The sequence below is a fragment of the Petaurus breviceps genome, unplaced genomic scaffold (assembly GCF_028583685.1).
Source record: "Petaurus breviceps papuanus isolate PSGF00001 unplaced genomic scaffold, PetGlider_PUasm1.0 90845, whole genome shotgun sequence".
In the NCBI taxonomy this organism is placed as follows: domain Eukaryota; kingdom Metazoa; phylum Chordata; class Mammalia; order Diprotodontia; family Petauridae; genus Petaurus; species Petaurus breviceps.
The window spans coordinates 21375907-21399647 of record NW_027187359.1 but is presented as its reverse complement, the minus strand read 5'-3'; the positions used below and the strand labels follow the sequence as shown (position 1 = coordinate 21399647).

Here is a 23741-nt window from a genome sequence, read left to right as displayed (position 1 = left end):
CAATTATGTCTGACTCTTCATGGCCCCTTTTGGGGTTTTCTTGGCAAAGATATTGGCATGGTTTGCCATTTCCTTTTCCAACTCATTTTTACAGACGAGGAACTGAGGCAAACAGGATCAAGTGTCTGTAGTGAGTATGTGAGGCCAGATTTGAATTCAGAAAAATGAGTCTTCCTGACTCCAGGCCCAGTATTCTATCCACTACACCACCTAGCTGCCCCACCTTTCCAGTGCTATTACCCATTATTCTTCACATTCTGTATGGTTCCCCCCAAACTGCTCTACTTGCTGTTTTTTTTAATGTTTTATTAACTTCTGATTTACATCATCCGTTTCAGCCAGATTTTGAGTTACAAATTTTCTCCCCATTTCTCCCCCACCCACCACCCCAAAATAGCAGTTCCACAGGATATCCCCTCCTCCAATCTGCTCTCTCCCACATTTTCCCCATACCCCTTTCCACTTTTCCAGTGGATCTCTATGCCTCAGTGCCTGCACATCCCATTTCCCAATTACATGTAAAATGGTATTAATAATAGTATACACACATATACATATATATACATATTTGAATATTTGATTTCAAAACTTTCAATTCCAAATTCATTCCCCTCCTTCCCCATCATTCACCCCTACTGGGAAGATACGCAGTTCAGTATAGGTTGGACATGTGTGGCTAATGCAAAACAATAACATATTAGATACATTGTAAAAGATTGACTACACTTCCCTCCCTCCCACCTGCTCTACTCTCCACTTTGATGCCGTCTATTTTCAAAAGTAAGTGCTTCCAACCTCACTCCCCCCAAGCCTATCCTCCCTTCTATCATCCCCTTCCCCCCCTATTCTCCTGGAGGGTGAGATACCCTATTTAGTGTGTATTTCACTCCCTCCTCAAGCCAAATTCAATGGGAATAAGGTTGACCCATTCCCTTTTGCCTTCCTATTCTTCCCCTCCATTGTAACCATTTTCCCTTGCCTCTTCTATATGAGATAGTTCGCCCCATTCTGTCTCTCCCCATCTCCTCTCATTATATTCCTCTCACCTCTTAATTTCACCTTTTAAATATCATTCTTGCCTGTTAAATTGGTCCTGTGCCCTCTATCTATGTATACCTGTAAACATATATACACACATTCACATATGTATTCATATGCCCATATACCCTCATATATAGACAAATATATATATTTCTAATCCCTTCAACTACTGAGAAAAGTTTCATAAGTTACAATTATTGTTTTTCCATGTAGAAATGTTAATAGTTCAACTTTGATAAGTTCCTTATGATTCCTTTTCCCTGTTTACCTTCTCATGCTTCTCTTGCTTCTTGTATCTGAATGTCAAATTTTCTATTCAACTCTGGTTTTTTCAGTAAGAATGCTTGAAAGTCCTCTATTCCACTGAATGACCATATTTTCCCCTGAAACATGATACTCAGTTTTTCTGGGTAGGTGACTCTTGGTTTTAATACCACCTCCTTTGACCTCCGGAATATCATATTCCAAGCCCTTCTATCCCTCAGTGTAGAAGCTACCAGATCCTGGGTTATCCTGATTATGTTTCCACAATATTCAAATTGTTTCTTCCTGGCTGCTTGTAATATTCTCTCCTTAATCTGGGAATTCCGGAACCTGGTTTATAATGTTCCCAGGAGTTTTCTTTTTGGGATCTTTTTCAGGAAGTGATCAGTGGATTCTTTCAACCCCTATTTTGCCCTCTGGTACTAAAACATGGGGCAGTTTTCTTTGAGAACTTCCTGGAGGATGATTTCTAGGTTCTTACTTTGGTCATGGCTTTCAGGTAGTCCAGTAATTTTTAAATTATCTCTCCTGGATCTATTTTCCAGGTCAGTGGTTTTTCCCATGAGATATTTCACATTGCCTTATATTCTTTCACTTGTTTGGATCTGTTTAACAGCATCTTGATCTCTCACAAAGTCATTAGCTTCCGTTTGCTCCAATCTAATTCTGAAGCAATGATTCTCCTCATTGAGCTTTTGAGATTCTTTTTCCATCTGGCAAATTCGGCTTTTTAAGGCATTCTTCTCCTCATTGCCTTTTTGACACTCCTTTGCCATTTGAGTCAGTCTGTTTTTAAAGGTATTATTTTCCTCAGTCAGGCTGTTGACTCTCATTTCATAATTTTCTTGCATTGTTCTCATTTCTCTTCCCAATTTTTCCTCCACTTCTCTTATCTGCTTCTTAAGGTCCTCTATGGCCTGTGACCAGCTTGTATGTTCCTTTGAAGCTTTTGGTGCAGGAGTTCTGACTTCACTGCTTTCCTCCTGTTCCATGCTTTGCTCCTTTTTGTCCCCAAAATAGGAGTGTATTGGTGGAATCTTCTGTCTGCTCAATTACTTGACTTATGGGCTTCTTGCCACAGTAGGACTCTGCCACCAGACAGGGGAGCTTTCGTCCCAAACGCTGGGGTTTTCTCAGCTGCCGGAGGTATTAGATAGGTGCCCTCTCTGAGGTCTCCACACGCTCTGGCAAGCTAGACACACACCCCAGAACCTCCACCCTAGACTGCAATCCAGATCCAAGCAGGTTAAAGCAAGAGCGATTACCCCTCAGACTGGTGCTTGGTCCCCCTACACTCTGCAGGCCAAGAGCTGAAGCCTCCACGGGGTGCTGGCTGGCTGTGCCGGCGTCTCAGCGGCTTTTCGCCCTGGGGGTAAAAGCCATGCACTCCCACTTACTGGTCCCAAAGTCCGGGCTGTACTGACCTCTCACTTTGTCCTTTGTGTCTATGTGTTGATAAATCTGGAAATGGCCACAGCTGCTGCTGACCTGAAGTCCCTCTGGCCGGCAGCTGGTCAGGCCCGCCCTTGGGCTAAAGCCTCGGCTTGGTGCTCGGCTTGGCTCCCAGAGCGCTGCGCTGGATTCCTGCAGGCCTGCCGGGCTGTCCTCAGAGGGAGGTTAGCTTCTCTGTGTCATTTTGTGGGTTCTGCAGCTCCAAAGTTTGTTTAGAGTCCCCTTTTTACATGGATTGGGGAGGGTGGAAGCCGGAGCTGTGGGAAGGTTGTGCTTCTACTCTGCCATCTTGGCTCCACCTCTACTTGCTGTTTTTTTACACATGACATTCCATCTCCAATCTCCATAACTCTGCACAGAAGATCACCTATGTCAAGAATGCATCAGCTCATATCTGCCTCTTAGAATCCCTAACTTCCTTTAAAGTATCAATACAACTCAAGCACCATCTAATACTTAAGACCTTTTCTGTTCCCCTCAGGTCCTAATGTAGCCTCCTCAGACCCTAAATTACCTGGTATTTACTTTCTATACTGAAGGTCCCAAAAGTTTTAACAAAGCTTTAAGCATAAAGCGTAAAAATGTAAAACTGCACCAGGACTTTTAGGATATCCTTTATTTCATATAGATTTACTTATATGTGCTCATATAATTTCCCTTAATAGAATAAAAGTTTCTTCAGGGCAAAGATATTTTTTTTTTTATCTTAGCACAGTGTCTGGTACATAGTAACCACTTAATAAAAGCTTGTTGAATGATTGATTAATTGATAGGCTAAATGGCAATATGAATGAACTTTGGCATCAAAGACAAAGTCAGATTACCCCAGTAGTTGAAATAAGACAGAAAAGAAAATATACATAGGTAAATGTGATAAAGGTGTACATTTAGTGGAGATGAGACTGTGCACCTGCAGTTTGGCTAAAATGACAAATAAATTGCTGGGGTTTTTTCCATCTCAATAACAGAAACCTTGTTTCCCCTTTTTATTCCATCAAAATAGGCTGCAGGAAAAGCAAAGATCACCTGAAGAAAAATTTGAGAACTACTGGTTCAGGTACCAATAAAAATCCAAGTTCCAGATTTGCGCAGGGAAGAGTGCACTTAGCTCAAGTAGCCCAGGTCAGAACAAAAACTAGAGATGATTTCTGTCTCACAGTCAGGGTCTTGACCATGTCTAAGTCTCAGATTTTTCCTACAACCTTTATTTCTGTGTTATTAAATGTTTCCTTGTTCCTGGATAGATTGATCACATATTCCTGAATGTTATACTGCAGTGCTCCCATCATGTTTTCAAATGTCCTGCTATCAGTGGGAATCATAAAAGGGCATTAAGAAAGAATGGTTAAACTAGCTGTGTAACCTTGGGCAAGTTACTTAACTCCAAATGCCCTCCAAAAGGCCAAAAAAAAAAAAAAAAGAAAAAGAATGGTTAAAACTCTGACAAATAGTTTGTTCTGTTTACTATTTAGAAATAGTCTTTCTGGGCAGAGATTAGCATGTAGAATTTGTATAACATAGATATATTATGCAGTTATATTTAGGATATACACTAATGATGTAGTGGAAAGAGAACTGATATTGGAGTATTGAATTCAAAGACACAGGACCTGAGTTCAAATCCCAGTTTTTCCAATTGATGCTTTTTGACTCTGGGCAAATCACTTAACTTCTCTGGGCCTCAGTAAAATGAGGGAACTGAACTAGATGTCCTCTAGGCTCCCTTCCAACTATAAGTATATGATCCTTTGTGAGCAATTTACATTATTTTTTTCTTTGAATAAAATATTATTTTTCCTAATTATATATAAAAATGATTTTTTAACGTTCATTTAACATTTTTTTAAAATTCTAGATTCTCTCTCCTTCCCTCTCCTCCCCCTTACCTAAGATAGTAAGCAATTTGATATAGGTTATATGTGTGCAATCACGCAAAACATATTTCCATATTACTCGTGTTTATAAAGGAAAACACTGACCAACTCTCCTACCCCCCCAAAAAAAAGGATAAAGTAAAAAATGGCATGCTTTGGGCTTCATTCAGACTCTTTCAGTTCTTTCTCTGGAGGTGGGTAGCATTTTTCATCATGAGTGCTTTGGTATTGTCTTGATCATTGTATCCCTGAGAACAGGTAAGCCACTCACAATTGATCATCACACAGTATTGCTGTTACTGTATACAATGTTCCCCTGGTTGTGCTCATTTCACTTTGCATCAGCTCAGAACAATTTACATTTAAAAATACTATATGACCTACATAATGTTAGATAAACACCACCTAATGACTAAAGCTTCATGGTTGCTACAAGACCATACTAGAAGCTTTTTTAGGGTCAGGAAGTGGCAAGATCAGAACTGTGATTTCATTGGTTTAGGGAGTCCTAGTGAGTCGATTCTATTAATGGATATGGGCACCTTCTCTTTAAGTTGTAGTTTTAAAGAGTTTCTTGGGTCACTAAGAAATTAAGTGCCTTGACAACAATTAAATAGCAAGTATGTTCCAGAGATGCTGAAATTTTAACCCAGGTCTTCCTGTCTCGCGGCCCTGTTTTCTACCATTACAGCATATTTGCCTCTTTGCTCTAAGCCTTTTGAATCTGGCAGGGCCTGCCAGATTGTAGTATGATCTGGTCTTCAAGCATGCATACCATGATAAGATACTTAAATAGGACTTGAGTGAGGCTACATATGTATATATTAAAGCATTATTCCTTATTTCATATTACTTCCTTTTTCTCACTCTGTGTTCTAGCCCAATTAGACTACTAGCTCTTCCTGACTCCTGATGTTTCAGTTCTGGCTTTTGTATGGAATGTACCCCTAACTCATCACCATCTCTCAGAATCCTGAACTCCTTTTAAGGATCAACTCAGTTGTAGCCTCTCCCATGAAACCCTACCTGACCCCCGCTGTTCATTATATCACTCCTTCTCAAAGTGGCTTTTTTTTAGGTCAATATATTGTATTTCCCTTTTCCCTGCCCCTCGTTGAATACAAGCTTCTTGAAGGCAAGAACTATCTCATTTTTGTCTATGAATATCCATTACCTAGGACAATGTTTGACACATAATAGATTTTAACAAATGTTTGTTGAATTTAATTTGTGACATAGTTCTCTATCCATTGACCTCATTTATTGAAATATCTTATAATGTGTTTTTGGTCTGTCTTTTAGTTTCTTGGGGAAGCTACTTTGACTACGCAGTTAATTGGAACAAACACCTTGATGAAGAAAACATTATGTTTATATTATATGAAGACCTGAGAGAGGTGAGAAGTCCAGTTGTTGATGTTTTGGAGTAAAATGTATTTTAAGTCACATAGGAAAGCATTTGGAGACATTGTGGCTAAATCATAGTTTAAAGCTTTTACTTGAAGCAGCAAACAACTCTAGCAAGGATGTGAAAACATAAATGTATAGTGAAGGGAGCTGTCCAATGTGGCTAGAGCACTGAGACTATGGAGGCAAGTAACATTAAATAAAACCGAATGGTAGAGTACTACCTTGAATGACAGAAAAAGGCACTAGAATTTTACAAGTTATAAAATAGAGAGCAATGAAAAAAAATTTTTTTTAGCAGAGGAGTGATATGATCTATATATGACAGATCTGTATGTAAATCTTTTACTGGCAGTGGAATAAAAGGGAAGGAAGGAAACAAACATTTATACAGCACCTACTATGTGTCAGGCACTATACTAAGTGATTCACAAAACATCTCATTTTATTTTCACAACAACCCTAGGAGGCAGGTGCTATTTCACTGAGGTGAATAGAGGTTTATTTGTTTTTTAAGTGACTTGGGATACATAAATGTCTATGGGCACATTTGAACTCGAGTCCTCCTGACTCTAAGCCCAGTACTCCATCCAGTACTAACCAGAGAGAAACTGGATTTCTTATCTTTGAAATACCTTGAACTGTTGATTACTCAGAACATGACTCAGTACTCCCACATGCTTCATTTTGTCACAATAAAGGTGAAATGCTCAACTTTCCATCAGAAGACAAAAATAGAGTGATTCTCAGTCCTCCAACCCCCCCTTCCTTGGTGAGAATAAAATGCCTTATCTTGTTTAGAGGCAAATTCCTAGTTTTGAATATTCATGCCTCACTTTTTTTCCCCATTACAATTATGTAGCAATCACTTGCTTGGCAGGTGAATCTTGGTCTCTGATTGTGAATGAGTGCACTTTCCAGACTGAAGGGGACTAATGGAAAGAAAATGTCTGTGCTTAATGTACCCCCAGATGCTTCTCTGTAGATTGCAAAACTAAAGAAATGAATAGTGAGCTTCAACCTTACACAATCAGAGCTGGGAGATGGAATCATAACTTTGGGGAGAGAAATTAGTAAAATTATTTTGAAATAGATTTTTGGAAATACCTGCCTTGTTAAGTCTCTCCCATCCTACACACAACTGCCCCCCAAATAACTCTGGCTCTCATTGATTGGCCAATCGTAGGTCTCAGGCTGAGCTCTACTTGTTTGGGCCCTGGTTGGCGCAGAAAGCACATAAAGAACAATTGTTTCTGTTTTGGCCATAAACCCTGAAGGTCTTTCCCTCCCAGATCTTTTTTTTTTTTTCAAAGAGGCTATTCTTTGCTTCCTCTCTTATTAAGCCTTAATCACTGAATAGGTTTTGCCTTAGTCAAACTGAGACCTGTTAAGGACCTTAGCTTGAAAAGGCCAAGGTTCCCCACTATATCCTAGGCCATCTCTAGTTGTCTTGATCTCTATCTGACCACTGGACCCAGATGGCTCCGGGGGTGAGAATAAGGCTGGTGACTTTACACAGCCCTGCCTCACTAAAATCCAATTAACTTGCATGTCCTGGCATCAACCTTCCTGATGCCATGGTCTTCTTCAAGAATGAAGGACAAACAACAACAGCACAAGTGATATTCCTAAAGCACATAAGTTGCATGCATTTAGAGCTAGGAGGGAGTTAAGAGGTAATGTAGGCCTACCTTCTCATTTTACAGATGAAAAAAACAACTTGCCCAAAGTCACACAGATGGTAAGCGGCAGATGAATTAAAAAAAAAGAAGACATTATGATTGGCAATAATAATGTCACTGGGGGGACCTTAGAGAGACCTATTTCTTTAAAGAGGCCATAGAAGTCAGACTACTAGAGGTTGAGAAATCAGTGAATATTGAGAAGTAAGTACTGGAAGTAGACAATTTTTTTCAACAACTTTAGTAGTGAAGGGGAGTAGAGAGATGGGATGGTGGTGACTTAGTGGACTAGAAGGGTTAAAGGAAGGTTTTTTTAGTTTTGGGTTTTATTTTTTTTTAGATTTTGGTAGACCTGACCATCTTTATAGGAAAATGGAAAGGAGACAATAGCAAGAAAAATGTAAGAGGTGCAGGATAGAGAAGGGGATGACTACTGGAGCAAATTCCTAAAGAAGATAATAGCAATATAAATTTAAAGTGGCAAGAGACCATAAAGCCCATTGAGCTCAAATCCTTAATTTAATTTTTTTATTTTAAAGATGTTTATTGATGGCTTTTGTTTTAATATCTCAGACATTTCCCAGCCACTCCTCCCTTGTGATAAAGAGAAAGAGTCAAGGAAAAAGAATATAATTCAGAAAACTGGTCTAGAAATATATACAATATTCTGGTCTTATAGTCCCCTACCTCTCTGTTGTAAAGGGAGAAGCATATTTTATTATCTCTTTTTCAGGATCAATCAATCAATCAACAAGAATTTATTAAGCACTATTATGTGCCAAGCACTGTGCTAGGCACTGGGGAGAATGTTTATTGTTTTTTCCCCAATTACCCAGAAATCTACTTCCTTTTGGTCATGTTTTCACTTGCATTGTTATAGTTATTATGTATATTATCTTTGTTCTGCTTATTTTGCTAAATTAATTATGACAGTTAGAAAGGTTGAAGAGACAGTTTCTGGGTAATTTGATCATTTTATTAATAAGGTCAGTCAGACCTTTTAATAAAAAGATAGTCATTTGATTTGTCTCTCTTAGACCAAAGACAGTCATGGCAGTGGGGCTCACAGTTTATATATCCTTTTCAATGAAGGGCTGAGGGTGAACTCGTATCACCCTTGGACAGAGAAATTATCTCTCTACTCAGATCACTTCCAACCTTGGGCTATCAGTTCAAAACAATCTATCTCCATCCAAGCTTGAGTAGAACACAATTGACTTTTCCACTTTAGAGTAAATTTTGTGTGAGGTTGTGTTTTCTTTTTTTTTTTTTTAAAGCAATAGGGGTTAAGTAATTTGCTCAAGGTTACATGGCCAGTTATTTCTGGGTGTGGTGCTGAGTGTCTGAGCCCGGATTTGATCCAGGTCATCCCAACACTGGAGCCAGTGCCCTTACTCACTGAGCCACCTGGCCGCCCCTAAGCAATTGGGGTTAAGTAACTTGCTCAAGGTTACACGGCCAGGTGTTTCTGGGTGGGTGCTAAGTGTCTGAGCCCAGGATTCGATCTCCAGGTCTTCTAAACACTGGAGCCGGTGCTCTTACTCGCTGTGCTACCTGGCCTCCCCAATGAGGTTGTGTTTTCAAGATGAAGAGAGTTAATGCAATCTCATTAACAGTAATATACTTCAAAAGACTTCAGGACTTTTGAAAGAAAAGGGGGAGCTCTGAATCTCCCCAAGGTTTTGGTTACTGATAATCATTTCTCATAAAATCTTCCAAAGTTCCTCTGAATTCCTTGTATTTTCCATTTTCTTAAACTTCACAATAATACTCCATGACATTTATGCTCTGTAGGTTTTTTTTGGTCCATTTTCCATTCAGTGGTTAACTTTGTTTTTGATTTTTCACTCCCATAAAGAGTGCTACTATGAATACTTTGTTATATATTGTATTTTTAATTATGACTTTGATTTCCTTTGGGAAACCTTACTTTACAAACAAGGAAACTGAGATACAGTGAAGCTTAGTGACTTGCCCAGGCCATATATATTGCTACAGAAATTTGAACTCAGGAACTCTGACTTTAAACCTCATCCATTGCATGTCCTCTTTTCAATGAAATAGGGAGCTATAAGGTCATCCTTCTTAAGTGTTTGGGGAGTTCAGGAGAAGGTTATATGAGGGGAGAAGAAAAGGTCTGAAATAATCATTGTAGGACAGGAGTCTCCAAGCTTGGGGACATGTATTTTGGGCTCTGAGAAGCTCATCAAAGTGGTATGGAGAATATTTGGTAAATAACTATATTATCCTATTGAAATTAATTAATATATTTTATTTAGGTGCATATGCATGGTTAGCACTACTACTTATTTTTATATTGAATTGGAGGTATGAGAAGGTTTCCTAAAAACCAGGGGGTAATGGGACCAAAAAACTTGGTAAACCCTCCTATACAGAATTAAGATAAAAGTCCGTAAGGGTGGAAGAGAAGGAAGTGTAAAAGGTTATTCTAGAGAATTTTGTTTTCAGAATCTAACTGCGGGCGTGAAACAAATGGCAGAATTCTTTGGATTCTCTCTCACGGGGGAGCAGATTCAGACAATTTCAGACCGGACCACCTTTCAAGCAATGAGAGCAAAGTCTCAGGAAACACATGGTCCAATTGGGCCATTTCTTTTTCGAAAAGGTAAAGTTGCATTTGTTTCAGGAATTTTGAATTGCTAAATATCTTTTTTTTATTTTTTATTTTTTTTATTTTTTTGCTTTTTGGAGGGCAATTGGAGTTAAGTGACTTGCCCAAAGTCAAATGGCCAGTAAGTGTGTCAAGTATCTGAGGTCACATTTGAACTCAGGTCCTCCTCACTCCATGGCCAGTGCTCTGTTCACTGCACCACCTGGCCTCCCTAGCTAAATTTCTTTAAAGAGTAATTTAGAGGGGCAGCCCCAGCCATGGAGACAGGAGGACCTGAGTTCGGATCCAGCCTCAGACACTTAACACACACACACACACACACATACATGCACACACACACACAAACTAGCCATGTGACCTTGGGCAAGTTACTTAACCCCAATTTCCCTCCAAAAAGAAAAAAAAAGAGTAATTTAGAGTCTAAAGGGAATTTGAAATGCTCCCTTACAGTCTTCATTATTATGTAAAGAAAGTTAAAAGTAGCATGATTATGATAGAGAAAGGAAGGGACTGCTCAGTATGAAGTCAGGCTTGGTTTATTTCTGGCTTTGCCATTGACTAATTTCATTATTAAAAATAGACCTTAATAAAACTTTCTGTTTTTCTGTTTATGGTTCCAATTACTAATGTAATACAAAGAATATCTTAGGCTGATAGATTTAAAACTGGAATGGACTTTAGAAGTTATCTACAGGTGTAAGGCAAAGCATGAGCAGCTTTCCAGAGGACTGCTGCTGTGAACAGCTTCAGGGTTCTGATTACATAGTGTAGTGAACTCTCTATTTATTCAGCATTAAGTAAAAGCAAAACATTGAGAGAAATCAAAGTACAGTATTCACAATGTTATAACAACAACTTATCACTAAAATGGCCACATAGTTTTCACCAAAGTGGACACATACCTTTAAACAAAGTATAAGTCCTCCTAAGGGACACAAAGTATAATCATTCAGTTAGAATTTAACTCAATCATCCTTAAGGAGGCAAGCCTCCTTAATGGACACAAAGTACAAAGGTTCTTCACCTCTAGGTCACATTGTCTTAATCTCTTCAGTCAAAAAGTCTTTCTTCTTACTTGGAGATTAGTTTCCAATCATACATAATTCAATCATCCTGAAAAGGTACAGGATACAGAGTACAAAGTCCTCCACCCCTAGGCCACAGAAAATCATGATCTTCTCAGTTTGCATTGAATACCCAAGGAGAGGTCTTTTCATTTTGACTTGAAGCAGGCTCTTAGCTTCCATGCTTCTTCTTCCATGGTCCCAACTCCTGCCTGAATCTACCCAACTGTCACCTGAGTTCAAAGGCAGAGAGCTCTTCTCAGTTCCTTGTCCAGCTCCTTGTTCAGTTTCTGTTCCATATTGAAGCTCACAGTGTCTAGTTCACCTCAAGTCCTTCACAGTTTCTGTTCCCAGGAAGACAAAGCTTAACAAAGCCACAATGACATTTATGCACATTGCTGGCACCATAATCCATTCACTTTCTGCCTGTGAAATCAACATAGACCCAACAACAAGGTATGAGAAATCAACACAAATCATCAGTATAGTCCCAAGACCTCTGAAAACATCAGTAAGACCTTCCTCCAGGATTTCTGTAAACATACAACAAGAAAATCCTCTTTCAGGGCTTCTGAACTAACAGCAAGGTCCTAGGGCTTCTGTAACAACAGCAACGTCCTCTATCAGCAGACAAATTTGACAAAGTAACATCAAAACAGACAGACAAAATACCAGCACCACAGCCATGCTTCCTCCCAGTTTTCCTCTCTTCTCATTCTCAGTTCATTTCTCAACTCTCTTCTCAGTTCTTCTCAGTTCAGTTTTTAATTCTCAGTTCTTCTCTCTTGTTAGTTCTTCTCAGTTCTCAGTTCTGCTCTCAATTCCTCTCTCTCCAGCCTGGGCCTTTCCTTATGTATGATCATTAGCTCCTCCCTGCTCCACCCCTTCCTGTTGCATCAGCAAGTTCCTCCCACTGTGGGATTCACAAGTTCTGTTTCTTAACAAACTTGAAACAGGGTGCTAAGTACTTGTTTGTTTACCAATACAAGGGGCAGGGAAGATTTTCAAATCCCCATTACCATTACAACAGGGTGTCCCTAAAGTCAGGACACATAGGAAATCTCAATAACTATCCCTATTTTCAAGAAATGAAATTGAGATTTCATAGGAAGACATAGGAGACACTTAGGAAATGTCACTAATTAATTAATTTAATTAATCTCAATAGCTAATGAAAACTTGTCATGGCTAAAATTTATGCTTATATAGTTTAAACCCCTCATATTTTCAGATAAGAAAAAATTTCAGAGGGATGAAATAACTTACTCCATTATCATATAGATAGGGAAATGGCATAGCCAGCATTTAATCCCATATTCACTAATTCCAAATCCACCCTCAACCTCACTGTAGTGGTCAGGGAACCATAAAATGTTGAGGTTTAAGGTTTAGGGGTATACAAGACCCCAAAATACTAACATGTCATGTCCTGCCAAATGAATTCTACTCAAGTCTTCTCTCAGCCAAAGTAAAGCAAAATTTATTAAAGTTTCACCATAATGGGTAGACTCTTAAGGAAGCTGTATCTGTGACACTTGTACTGGACAAGAAGGCCAAGATAATCTGACACATAGTGAATCTGTGCTAGATCATTCTCTGGCTCTTTCATGGAGACAAGATGGGTCTTACATACAGAAATATTGTAAGAGGATTTTAGGGATGGTCTGGAGGAGGAATTTGGGAAGGGTCTTCAGGAGGAGTCAAATGAGGTCAGACTCCAGTAATGAGAGATTAAGGGTGGGAAGTAGCTGGAGGCTACCTGAAGATGAGGGACAATGGAGGGAAAGGATAGTTTTAGGGTAACATATTTGGGCATAAATATTTTGGGAGGATCAAGTATGGAGGCTAGCTGGACAATGGAGGGCTAGGCTAGTAACAGAGATTTGGGCTGAGCTATAATGAAAGGCTTATGACCTCAGGCAAATGCCTCATGTAGGAAGCTTCAAGGAGAGCTCAAGGAGGTTCCCCGAGTCTGTACCTCATCATCACTACACCAGGTCAAGTTGCCTAGGGCATTTTTATGAACAAAAAACTCCAAAGGCAAAGGAAACGTAGTTTCAGGTTATATCTTTCAAAGATTCAAAAGCTTAAGAAAAGAGTAGTCCTTTTAAATTTTAAAATTATTTGGGATGAGGAGAGGGGAGCCTCTTACTTATTATTACTTAACTGGTTTTAAGTGTTAGATGGTCCAGGAATATTTACTTTTCATATATAGCTTTAGATAGAATGTCAGGTACCAAACCTTGTTAAAGGAGAAGAAAGAATTCTCTTGGGTAGGTCTTATAGTGTTGTGTTCTAGGGGTGCTAGAAAACCTGAAATGCAAGGGTTTAGAGCATGGGTCTGCCTCAAAAGAATTCAACTACTCAAGTCTTCCAGTCAAAGTAGAGAGTTTATTTGTGATGCCAAGATTGTGGGAAGATTTGGATGGGATCTAGGAGTGGCAAATAGCCTGGGGTGGTCGGGAGGTAACTGAGAATGGAGGATTGAGCTAGGTGGGAGCTGGGGGGGCACAATGAAAGGACAGTTGAAAGGATTATACTGGGAGGAGCCTGATGCACCAGCTGAATGCCAGAGATCTGGTTCAGGGGCTGGGTTCCTGAAATTCATGGGAAAGTTCAAGGGGGGAGGGTCCAGATCCAATATCCTATCTCTGTCATTACCCCCTCAAACAAATGGGACCTAAAATCTTTTGAGGTAAGGGGATAAGGTCTCAACTTCTGAAACTGCTTCCTCCTAGCAAGGGCTATAGAGCTGTCCCTGCTTCGCTGGGTCCCATTTAAGGGGTCAGACTTGGGAACCTGGTTGATACCAGATCCAGTGGGCTAGAGACCTTGGTATATAGCCTATTCAGTCATCTGGAAGTTCATGGCTTGGATCCTGGTGGAGACAAACCTGGCAAAGATGTTAAGCAAACAAGGAGCAAAAGAATATAATCAAGAGGGGAATAAGAATGGGGTGAGTATAGAAAGGAGCCAGGATTTCTATGAAGAAAATGATTTTGGGACACTGAAGTTATTATGGATTTCTTGCGTTCAACTATCCTTTTCCAAAATATATTCAGTAAGGATCTCTACCTGTCCAGAGTTGTTGATGTATATACAACAAGAAATGTTTACTTGGGTACTATTTAACTATGCATATTTCCAAGAAATGAAATGAATGAGATTTCATAGGAAGACATAGGAGACACATAGGAAATGTCATTAATTAATTAATTTAATTAATCTCAGTGGCTAATGAAAACTTGTCATAGCTAAAATTTATGCTTATATAGTTTAAACCCCTCATATTTTCAGATGAAGAAACAATTTCAGAGGGATGAAATGACTTACTCCATTGTTATATGGATAGGGAAATGGTATAGCCAGCATTTAAGCCCATATGCACTAATTCCAAATCCACCCTCAACCTCACTGTAGTGGTCAGGGAACCATAAGATGTTGAGGTCACCATGAGGACACCCCACTAGAGGCAACAGGTAGTCTAGGGCTATTCTATTATCTAGGACCCCCTTTGCTAGGGAATCCAGAGATTACTGGATTTCCTAGACACTATAAACTGTCTTGTCTGCCATCTGGTGAATGTTTTCTGTAAGGTTAAAGGGAATGAATTCATGTTGTTGGTGACCATACCAGGGCATGAGATACTCTGCTTCCTTTTTAAGGAACCAGAGGACATTTCCCCAGAATCCACACTTTGCTCTTTCCAAGTTAGAGGCCCTGGGCTGTGGCATTGAAAATGGGAAAGGGAGGTGCTAAAAATCTGAGGATGCATACCCCAAAGTCCTTGTAAGGTGTTAAGCATTGGGAGGCCAGGACAGTGGTTCTGGCATCTTGCCATGTGATAGCATTTCATTTCACCTCTTCCCCAGAATTTTTGTCACTTGTTTCACCAATCCCACAAAGGAAGGTATAGCCTTTGGGGGCACAGATGGGGCAAGTTCATAAGAGGCTCTGAAGTTGCACATTAAGCTCTCAGTTGAGAAGGGTGTCTTTATTTTTTTTTAAGCAATCGGCGTTAAGTAACTTGCTCAAGGTTACAAGGCCGGTTGTTTTTTATGTGGGTGTTAATTATCTGAGACCAGAACCAATCCCAGGTCTCCTGACTCTGGGGCCGGCGCTCTTACTCACTGCGCCACCTGGCCACCCCGAGAAGGGTGTCTTTAAGAGATCAATAAGAGTATTGTAATTAGAAGGGGCTGTGGCATTGTGATTTAACTTACAAGTAAAGCTTAAAAAGGGGGAGTCTACTAGGAGAGTAGAGGGAGGGATGCAGTCATAGGTGCAAGTAGGAAATGCTTCCTCAATACAATTGTTACAGTGGGCTGATATAAAGTTCTGGAGACAATTATCACTAGTTGTATCTGCAAAGGTAGTACAAAAGATCAGAAGAAACTTTTACAAGCCCTCCCTCAACAGGGGTATTCACTGTTCAGTGACTATGAAGCTTGTTTCCAAATAAGAGAATATTCCCATGTGGATATGCAAGGTATTGAGATGGAGAGAATAGCCCATAGCCAGCATAAATGGGGTAGTAAAAATCTCTGAGGAAGTCATGTTGGGAAGGGGAACTTTTGCAAAGGTGGCATGTGGTAGGAGATCAGAGTTGCCCTGTGGGTGTGAGTGGCATACTCAACAATCTTGTATTCCCATCCCATCCCACCCCCAGCTGCAGAGAGTTTCCCAGTTCCAGGGAGTTATCCTTCTACTTGTGGAAGCTAAATGTGCTTGAGGTATCAGAAGGTGGAGGAAAAAGATGAGCATTATCATTGTCAGCTCAGAGGGAAATGATTCCAAGAGGGAGAGAAAAGGCAATTTCTCTGGAGGGAATTAAAGTTGGCTATATCAAGGCCAAAACAGCACACCACTACTTCCTTCTTAAACCCTGCATTACTTATGAGAGAATCTGCAATGGCACTGTGACCTTGGAATAAATTTAAGGGGGGGGGAGACTCTAGAGTGATTTTTTTGCCACAAAAGGGAAGTCACCTGGTCATTTTGTTTTTTCTTGCAATTAATGTCACTGATTTTGCCCAGAAAATAATACTGCTGATTGACTGTATATAACATCCCTCTTCGTTTTTTTTTGGTATCTTTTCCCACATATCCAAAGTGAAAGCATTTGCTCCAAATAACAGTAAAATCCATGGACTGCTATATGTAAGAAGAAACACACTGACATCTGGTCCTATTGCTTGTGTTTTCTAGGTGAAGTTGGAGACTGGAAAAATCTGTTCACTGAAACTCAGAGTAAAAAAATGGATGAAAAATTCAATGAGTGTTTAGCAAACACTCCACTGGGAGTAAAATTGAAGTATGATATACATTGTAAGGCTTAACTTTAGATAAATTGGTTGAATCAGATGGATTTTTTTCTTTTTATTTTAAAGTTACAAAGAATGAACCCAAACTGAAATTTGTAAATGTTATTGAGAAAGTGGACATTTCAAATATACTTTGTACTCTTTTTACTATTATATTTGGTAAAAAACAACAACAACAACAAAAAAACAAACCTGCTGGCTATCTCAGAATTGTGCTCATGAAATACCTTGGTGATATCATTATAATTTAGAATGTGGTCATTATTTTTTTCAAGTTCAGAAATTTGATTTTAAAACTTTACCCAGTGATGATCAGGCTCTGTTGGATTGACTCACTTTAACTAAATTTATAAGATACTGATGTGATGTAAATGGATACATTTCTATAACAGAAGCTATACCTGCTACAAAGATCAGGATAACTTCTTCTTGATGTCAATAAGAATGGCCTACATTTTACTTTACAGTTTGCAAATCCTACCAATCTAATCCAACAACCCATTTAATAAAAAAACAATTCTTGCCCTCAGGGACCTTATATTATAGATTATTATAAAAATAATACCATGAGGAAGGAGGAAGTATACATGATTTAGGGGCTTAGGAAAGGTTTCCTCTAGGGAATGGCATATGGATTGGTCTTAAAGGAAGATAAAGATTCTAAGATGCAAAGCTGAGGAAAGAGTATATTTTGCACAAGAGGGATAGCCTTTACAAAGATACAAAGATGGGAGATAGAATGTATGTAAAGCAGCAAGTAAGCAAGTTCATCTGGAATAGTCATCTCCTCCTCAACAGTTGCCTTGCTGTGGCACTTCTTCTTCCTTTTCACTCCTCCCTCCAGTTCTAGAACCATGAACCATGATCAAATCAACTCTGCTCCTGAGGGGGACGTGCCAACTAAAATTCTGTAGCAGAACCCACAAAAGGATGAGTGAAATAATTTTCCAGCCAAAGACAACTTAGAAGGTCAGCAGGAAAGGTCTGTTGCACCTGGGTGAGAGTGGAGCACAGTCCAGCATAGGCCAGCAAGCACAGTTACCCAACCCCAGCAAACCAGTAGCAGTCCTTGGGAGGCAACAGCTGCTTCTAGAGCTCTCAGCCCACAGACCATAAGAGGGTTGAATAACTGGTCAAAAAGAGATTGCAAGGGTCTCTTTGCTAGTACTGAGACAGGACTCTGTTGCTTTTCCCACACTTGGATATGGATCACAGTCTTGGGGTGGCAGAGCACAACAGAGCTTGTAGCCACAGTGGAGCAGGGACCCTTATCACAGTTCCAGGGCAGTAAAGAGTACTTGTGGTTACCCATAGACCAGAACACAGGACAGGAGAGGAGTAACCACCTCTCCTTAGATCATACCACCTTGGAAGAACTTAAAACTTATAGGTCCCTAGAAATAGCCCTGAAAACAGCTGGACATAGCCCTTGAATCTCCATGTGATCTCCATGCTGGAAACAGAGCCCTACTTTAACAAAGAATTAAAAGTCAAGTAATTGGCTGGGGAAATGAGCAAACAACAGAAAAAATTCTGACCATAGAAAGTTACTTTGGTAACAAGGAAGATCAAAACACATACTCAGAAGAAGATAACAAAGTGAAAGCCTGTACATCCAAAGCCTCCAAGAAAATTATGAATTGGTCTCAGGCCATGAAAGAGCTCAAAGAGAATTTTGAAAATCAAGTAAGAGAGGCAGAGGAAAAATTGGGAAGGGAAATGAGAATGATGCAAGAAAATCATGAAAAATGAGTCAACAGCTTGGTAAAGGAGACACAGAAAAATACTGGAGAATAACACCTTAAAAAACAGACTAGGCCAAATGGTAAAAGAGGTACAAAAAGCCAATGAGGAAAAGAATGCTTTAAAAAAGCAGAATTGATCAAATGGAAAAAGAGGCTCAAAAAAATCACTGAAGGAAAAAACTCCCTAAAAAGTAGAATTGACCAAATGGAAAAAGGAGCTGCAAAAGTTCACTGAAGAAAATAATTCCTTAAAAATTAGAATAAGCAAGTGGAAGCCAATGACTTTGTGAGAAATCAAGAAATAGTAAAACAAAACCAAAGAATGAAAAAATAGAAGACAATGTGAAACGTCTCACTGGAAAACATCTGAACTGGAAAATAGATCGAGGAGTCAGAAGGGCCTGAGTTCAAATCTGGCCTCAGACTCAACACTAGCTGTGTGGCCTTGGGCAAGTCACTTAACCCCAATTGCCCTGCCCTCCCCCCTCCAAAAAAAAAGAAAAAAGCAAAAAAAAATTACTGGACTATCTGAAAACCATGATCATAAAACAAGCCTAGATATCATCTTTCAAGAAATTATCAAGGAGGGGCGGCCAGGTGGCTCAGCGAGTAAGAGCACTGGCTCCAGTGCTGGGATGACCTGGAGATCGAATCCCGGGCTCAGACACTCAGCACCACACCCAGAAATAACTGGATGTGTAACCTTGAGCAAGTTACTTAACCCCGATTGCTAAGAAAAAAAAAAAAGAAAGAAATTATCAAGGAAAACTGCCCTTTTACCCTAGTGGGTAAAAAAGAAATTGAAAGAATCCACAGGTCACCTCCTGAAAAATATCAAGATGAAAACTTTCAGGAATTTTATAGCCAAATTACAGAGATCCCAATTTGAGTAGAAAATATTGCAAGTAGCCAGAAAGAAACAATTCAAGTATTGTGGAGCCACAGTTAGGATGACATAAGATTTAGCAGCTTCTACATTAAAGGATAAAACCAGGAATGAGAGGTGATAGGAAAAAGGGCAAAAAAACACACAAGAGTAGAAGACAATAATTAGTAGAACTAAACAAAAGCACCTATTCACAGCCACTATGTGAAGTATGTAGTTCAAGGTCCATTGTCCCCATTTTATAGATGAGGAATCTAAGACTTAGAAAAAAGCTTTCTTATTTACAATGAGTGGATTAGATGAATGGAGAGGAGATGGATGTGAAAGATTATGGGAGTAGAAATGACAAGACTTGACAACTGACAACTTGACAAGGCTTGTGGGGAAAGGGAAAGTGAGGAGTTAAGGATAACTTTGATGTTGTGAAGCTATATTACTGGAAAGATAATAAGGCCCTCAACAAAAATAGGAAAATTTGGGAAAGGAGTGTTTTGGACATGATGAGTCCTGTCAATATTAGACCTTTTCAAAGCTCATTGTATCTAAAAATTCTTTAGAAGGTCCCAATGAAACAGCTGGACCTAACACAATGAATCTAGGGTAGGGTCTGCTGCATGGTAAGCAATTGATACATGCTTATTGACTGACTGACTAACTGACACTGATATTATCTGATCTTTTCTTGGACACTTTCTATCCTAATATAGAGGTGATGCAGCATAATGGATAGAACACTGTCTTTAGAGTCAAGAACACAGGTATAAATCCTACTCAGATAGTTACTAGCTTTGTGATCCTTGGAAAATGATTTAACTTTTCTCAGTTCAATGTCCCTCATCAGTAAAATGGTAATAATTCCTGTAACACCTTAAAGAGTTGTTGTGAGGATCAAATGGGATAATATCTGTAAAACACTTTGCAAACTTTAATGTACTATATAAATGCCAGTTATTGTCACAAGCCTCTTTTATTAAATTGTTTGTTTGTAGTATATTATTCTCATTGGTCTCCCTTAAACTGTTCTAATTTATATTTTGTAAAGTAATGGATTCCAACTTTGTGTCATTTTTAGGCTATGTAATTTTCACTGGACCAGTGAGATCTTAGAATCACATGGAAGCCTAAATCTGAAGAGTTTTATAGGAAGAAAGTAATTGTTTTCCTTTTGATTATCTTAGTTTTATGATAGAACCATGCCTAAACTCCTAATTGAGCCAAAGCAATTAGTACTAAATAGACTAGATTGATTAAAACTAATTTTTTTAGAAATAGAAACACCACTGTAATGTGCTCATCATTCTTATTGCTCAACAATTATTTGTTATTGTTCCTTTTTCTAAAGATGAAACTTTTATGTAACTTTAGAAAAATAACAGTATGATCAATATTTCCGAATTAACATAAATAACTATGGTGTTCAATAAATCAATCAATGAATCAATTAACTGGTTGATATTTAATCAGTACTTACTAAATCACCGTGAGCGGTATAAAGAGGTACAAAACGCAATCTCTGTCCTTTAGGAATTTCCAACTTAGATGGGGAAATAATACATATATAAAAAAGAAACCTATAATGCAAGTTAAACTAGAACATTATACACAAAGACTACAATAATGTAAATGGAAATAACACTTAAAGGAATGTGAGCTTTGAGGAGCTGTAATAACCAACCTTGGTTGTAGAAAACAGATCAGAACCATACCTTCCTCTTTTTAGTAGAGGAGAAGGTAACTATGGGGACAGAAAATTGTACATTGCCAGAGGGAGTCACCATTTCAGTTGGTTTTGCTTAAGTGCTTTTTTATGTTGAAAGGGAGAAGGTCAATTCTTTTAGCAGGGGTTTGGGATATATTAATCCAAAAAGGCCTGTGAAATGAAAAACAAAAAAAAGCATTAAAAGACTTTTCAAAACCCTATAATACACAGTAATACACAAGTGCCAAATAGATATCATAGGATTCCATGAATTAAGAGAGACTATTTCTAGCTAGAGTAGTCAAGGGAGACCATGGAAGAGATGAGACTTGAATTGGGCTTTGAAAGATGTATCTAACTTAAAAAAATAGTTTTTAAAGTAAATTAGGATGACACAAACAAAAGCTATTGAAAATGTTTTAAGAGTAGAGAAGCATCACATCAGATAGATATATAGATATATACATACACACACACATACACACACATATGACCAAGATCTGTCAAGAGGCAGAAGGAAGTCCTCCTCTCTGTTAGGAGTCTGGAAGACAGAAGAATCTGACTCAGTCAAAGAGAAGAAGGACCACAGAACAGTTGGAGCTATATAATAGGTAGAAGGTGCTTTTTGTGGAGGGAGGAGCATAATCATCTCTCAAGAAGCAGCTTCTTAAACTCCAAGGATGTGGCTACACAGGAGTAATCAGGTAAGAGTTCATCCTGTAATAAGCTACTCACTTCTGGTGACACATATGGAAACAAATATTCCTACCCAAAATAGTCTAGAAAGCATTAATGAGCACTAGGAAGTCCTGGGCAAAACCTAACTTCACTTTCCTCATTTTCCAACCTCAATCCAATAGTTAAACATGTGAACTCTACACTGTCTTCTGTTCTTCAGTTCATTATTTTTCCTCTTATTGCTCTTTTGCCAAACTTCAACCTTGGATTACTCTCACCATCCTCTTACTCAAGAGCCACTGAACACTGCTGAAGGAAGTCTCACAACAGATATGACTCAAATTCATGGTATCCAACCTCCCCTGGGTCCCCAACAAACCAAGACAGTCCTTTTAGTTCCACTCACCCAATTGGTTCTTTATCTCACCATGGAAGCTATTCTAAACCTTCTCTTCTTTACTCAAGTCTCCTACTCCTACCACTCCCCTCCACTAAACCAAAGACCTTACCTAGTACTTTATTGGTAAGATTGAGACCATTTGATATGCTATAAGGATGCAAACCGTCCAAAGGAACAGTTCCATGGTAATGGGAAGGTACTGAGATACGAAAGAACGAAGCAGACCACCCCAGCCTGGTCAAATATGTGTAGATTTGTTAGAGTTTATTAGGTTAATTAGAAGAATTTACTCACAAAACTGGTCCTTGGTGGCAGGAGGACAGTGGTAGATCTCTGCACCATCCTTAGTCCAAGCCAGATATTATGTAGAAAGAGAATAAAGAAGGCATAATGCCAGGGATGTCCCACGGTCATGTGCAAGTTTTCCCATGGGTGTGTAAGTTTTCTCAGGGACAGTTGTATAACAGAGCTGTTTTGCTGTTCACAGTACCTGTGATGCTATTGGTCATGCACATAGACTATGGTTTCTACTATACACATGACCTCCCTCTTTTCGCATCCTCTTCACCTCCAAAGCTGATGATGTCATAACCTACTCTTTCCACTTTTCTCCCAGCCTTTAACAAAGAGGTGCCCCTTCTACTTGCCAAAGCCAATGCTTCTACAGGTGCACTGGATCCTATCCCGTCTTGTCTTCTCTAACAGATTTTATCCTTAATTGTAAACTTTTTCTTTCAGATCTTCAACCTCTTTCTATGTACTGGTTTCTTCCTTACAACCTTTGAACATAATGAATTTTCCACCATCCTTGAAAAACTTCCACTAGAACCTATCTCCTCAAATTAAAATCCTGTATCACTCCTCCCTTTCTCAGCCAAATTCCTTGAAAAAGTTGTCTATATTCACTGTTCCTATTTCCTTTCCCCTCATTTCTCAAGCCTTTTCAATTTGGCTTCTGACATAATCACCTAATTGAAATTGCTCTATCCAAAGTTACCAGTAATCCAAATCAAATGGTCTTTTTCAATCCTAATCTTAATCATTAGGAAGATGAGTCTTCCTGACTTCAGGGCCCACGCTTTATCCCTAGCCACCTACCTGCTTGGGAAGGTCAAAGTTTTAGTAAGTCACTGGTTTTGTTTAGCAATAATATATACTAAAACTATAAATATTATAAATTATATAAATTAAAATATATACAAATATTACAAATTTAAAATTATAAATATTCAGTGAGTAAAGATGGTCTGGGATACTACTGAAATAGCGACATTAGGAACTGAACAGGTAAAAGGAAGTTAATTTTTTTTAAAATAAAAGCTTGCAGTTTCATTGAAATAAGCAGGAGCTGGTCAAGTTTACTTCCTTAAAATGACAATATAAAAATATGTTGTATGTGATTGCTCATGTATAACCTATATCAGATTGCTTACAGTCTCAGTGAAGGAAGAGGGTAGGGAAGGAAAGAGAGAATTTAGAACTCAAAATTTGAAAAAAAAACGTAAAAATGATTTTTACATGTAATTGAGTGAAATATGAAAGAAAAAAGGAAGGAAGGAAGGAAGGAAGGAAGGAAGGAAGGAAGGAAGGAAG

The 23741-nt window shown here is 38.9% G+C and overlaps 2 protein-coding genes across 3 annotated transcripts in view; one reads left to right on the top strand and one right to left on the bottom strand.

Annotated features, from left to right (window-relative positions):
- SULT6B1 (sulfotransferase family 6B member 1) overlaps positions 1-20798 on the top strand; it is a 45223-nt gene extending 24425 nt beyond the window's left edge. For both annotated transcript variants that reach the window (XM_069072206.1, XM_069072205.1), the window contains 3 exons: positions 5934-6028; positions 10190-10346; positions 16625-20798. In XM_069072206.1, coding sequence (XP_068928307.1) covers positions 5934-6028; positions 10190-10346; positions 16625-16755 — 383 coding nt within the window. In that variant the 3' untranslated portion in view covers positions 16756-20798. The remainder of the gene's footprint in view (positions 1-5933; positions 6029-10189; positions 10347-16624) is intronic.
- Positions 1-23741, bottom strand: part of CEBPZOS (CEBPZ opposite strand) — a 295755-nt gene that overhangs the window by 34515 nt on the left and 237499 nt on the right. The window lies entirely within an intron of this gene.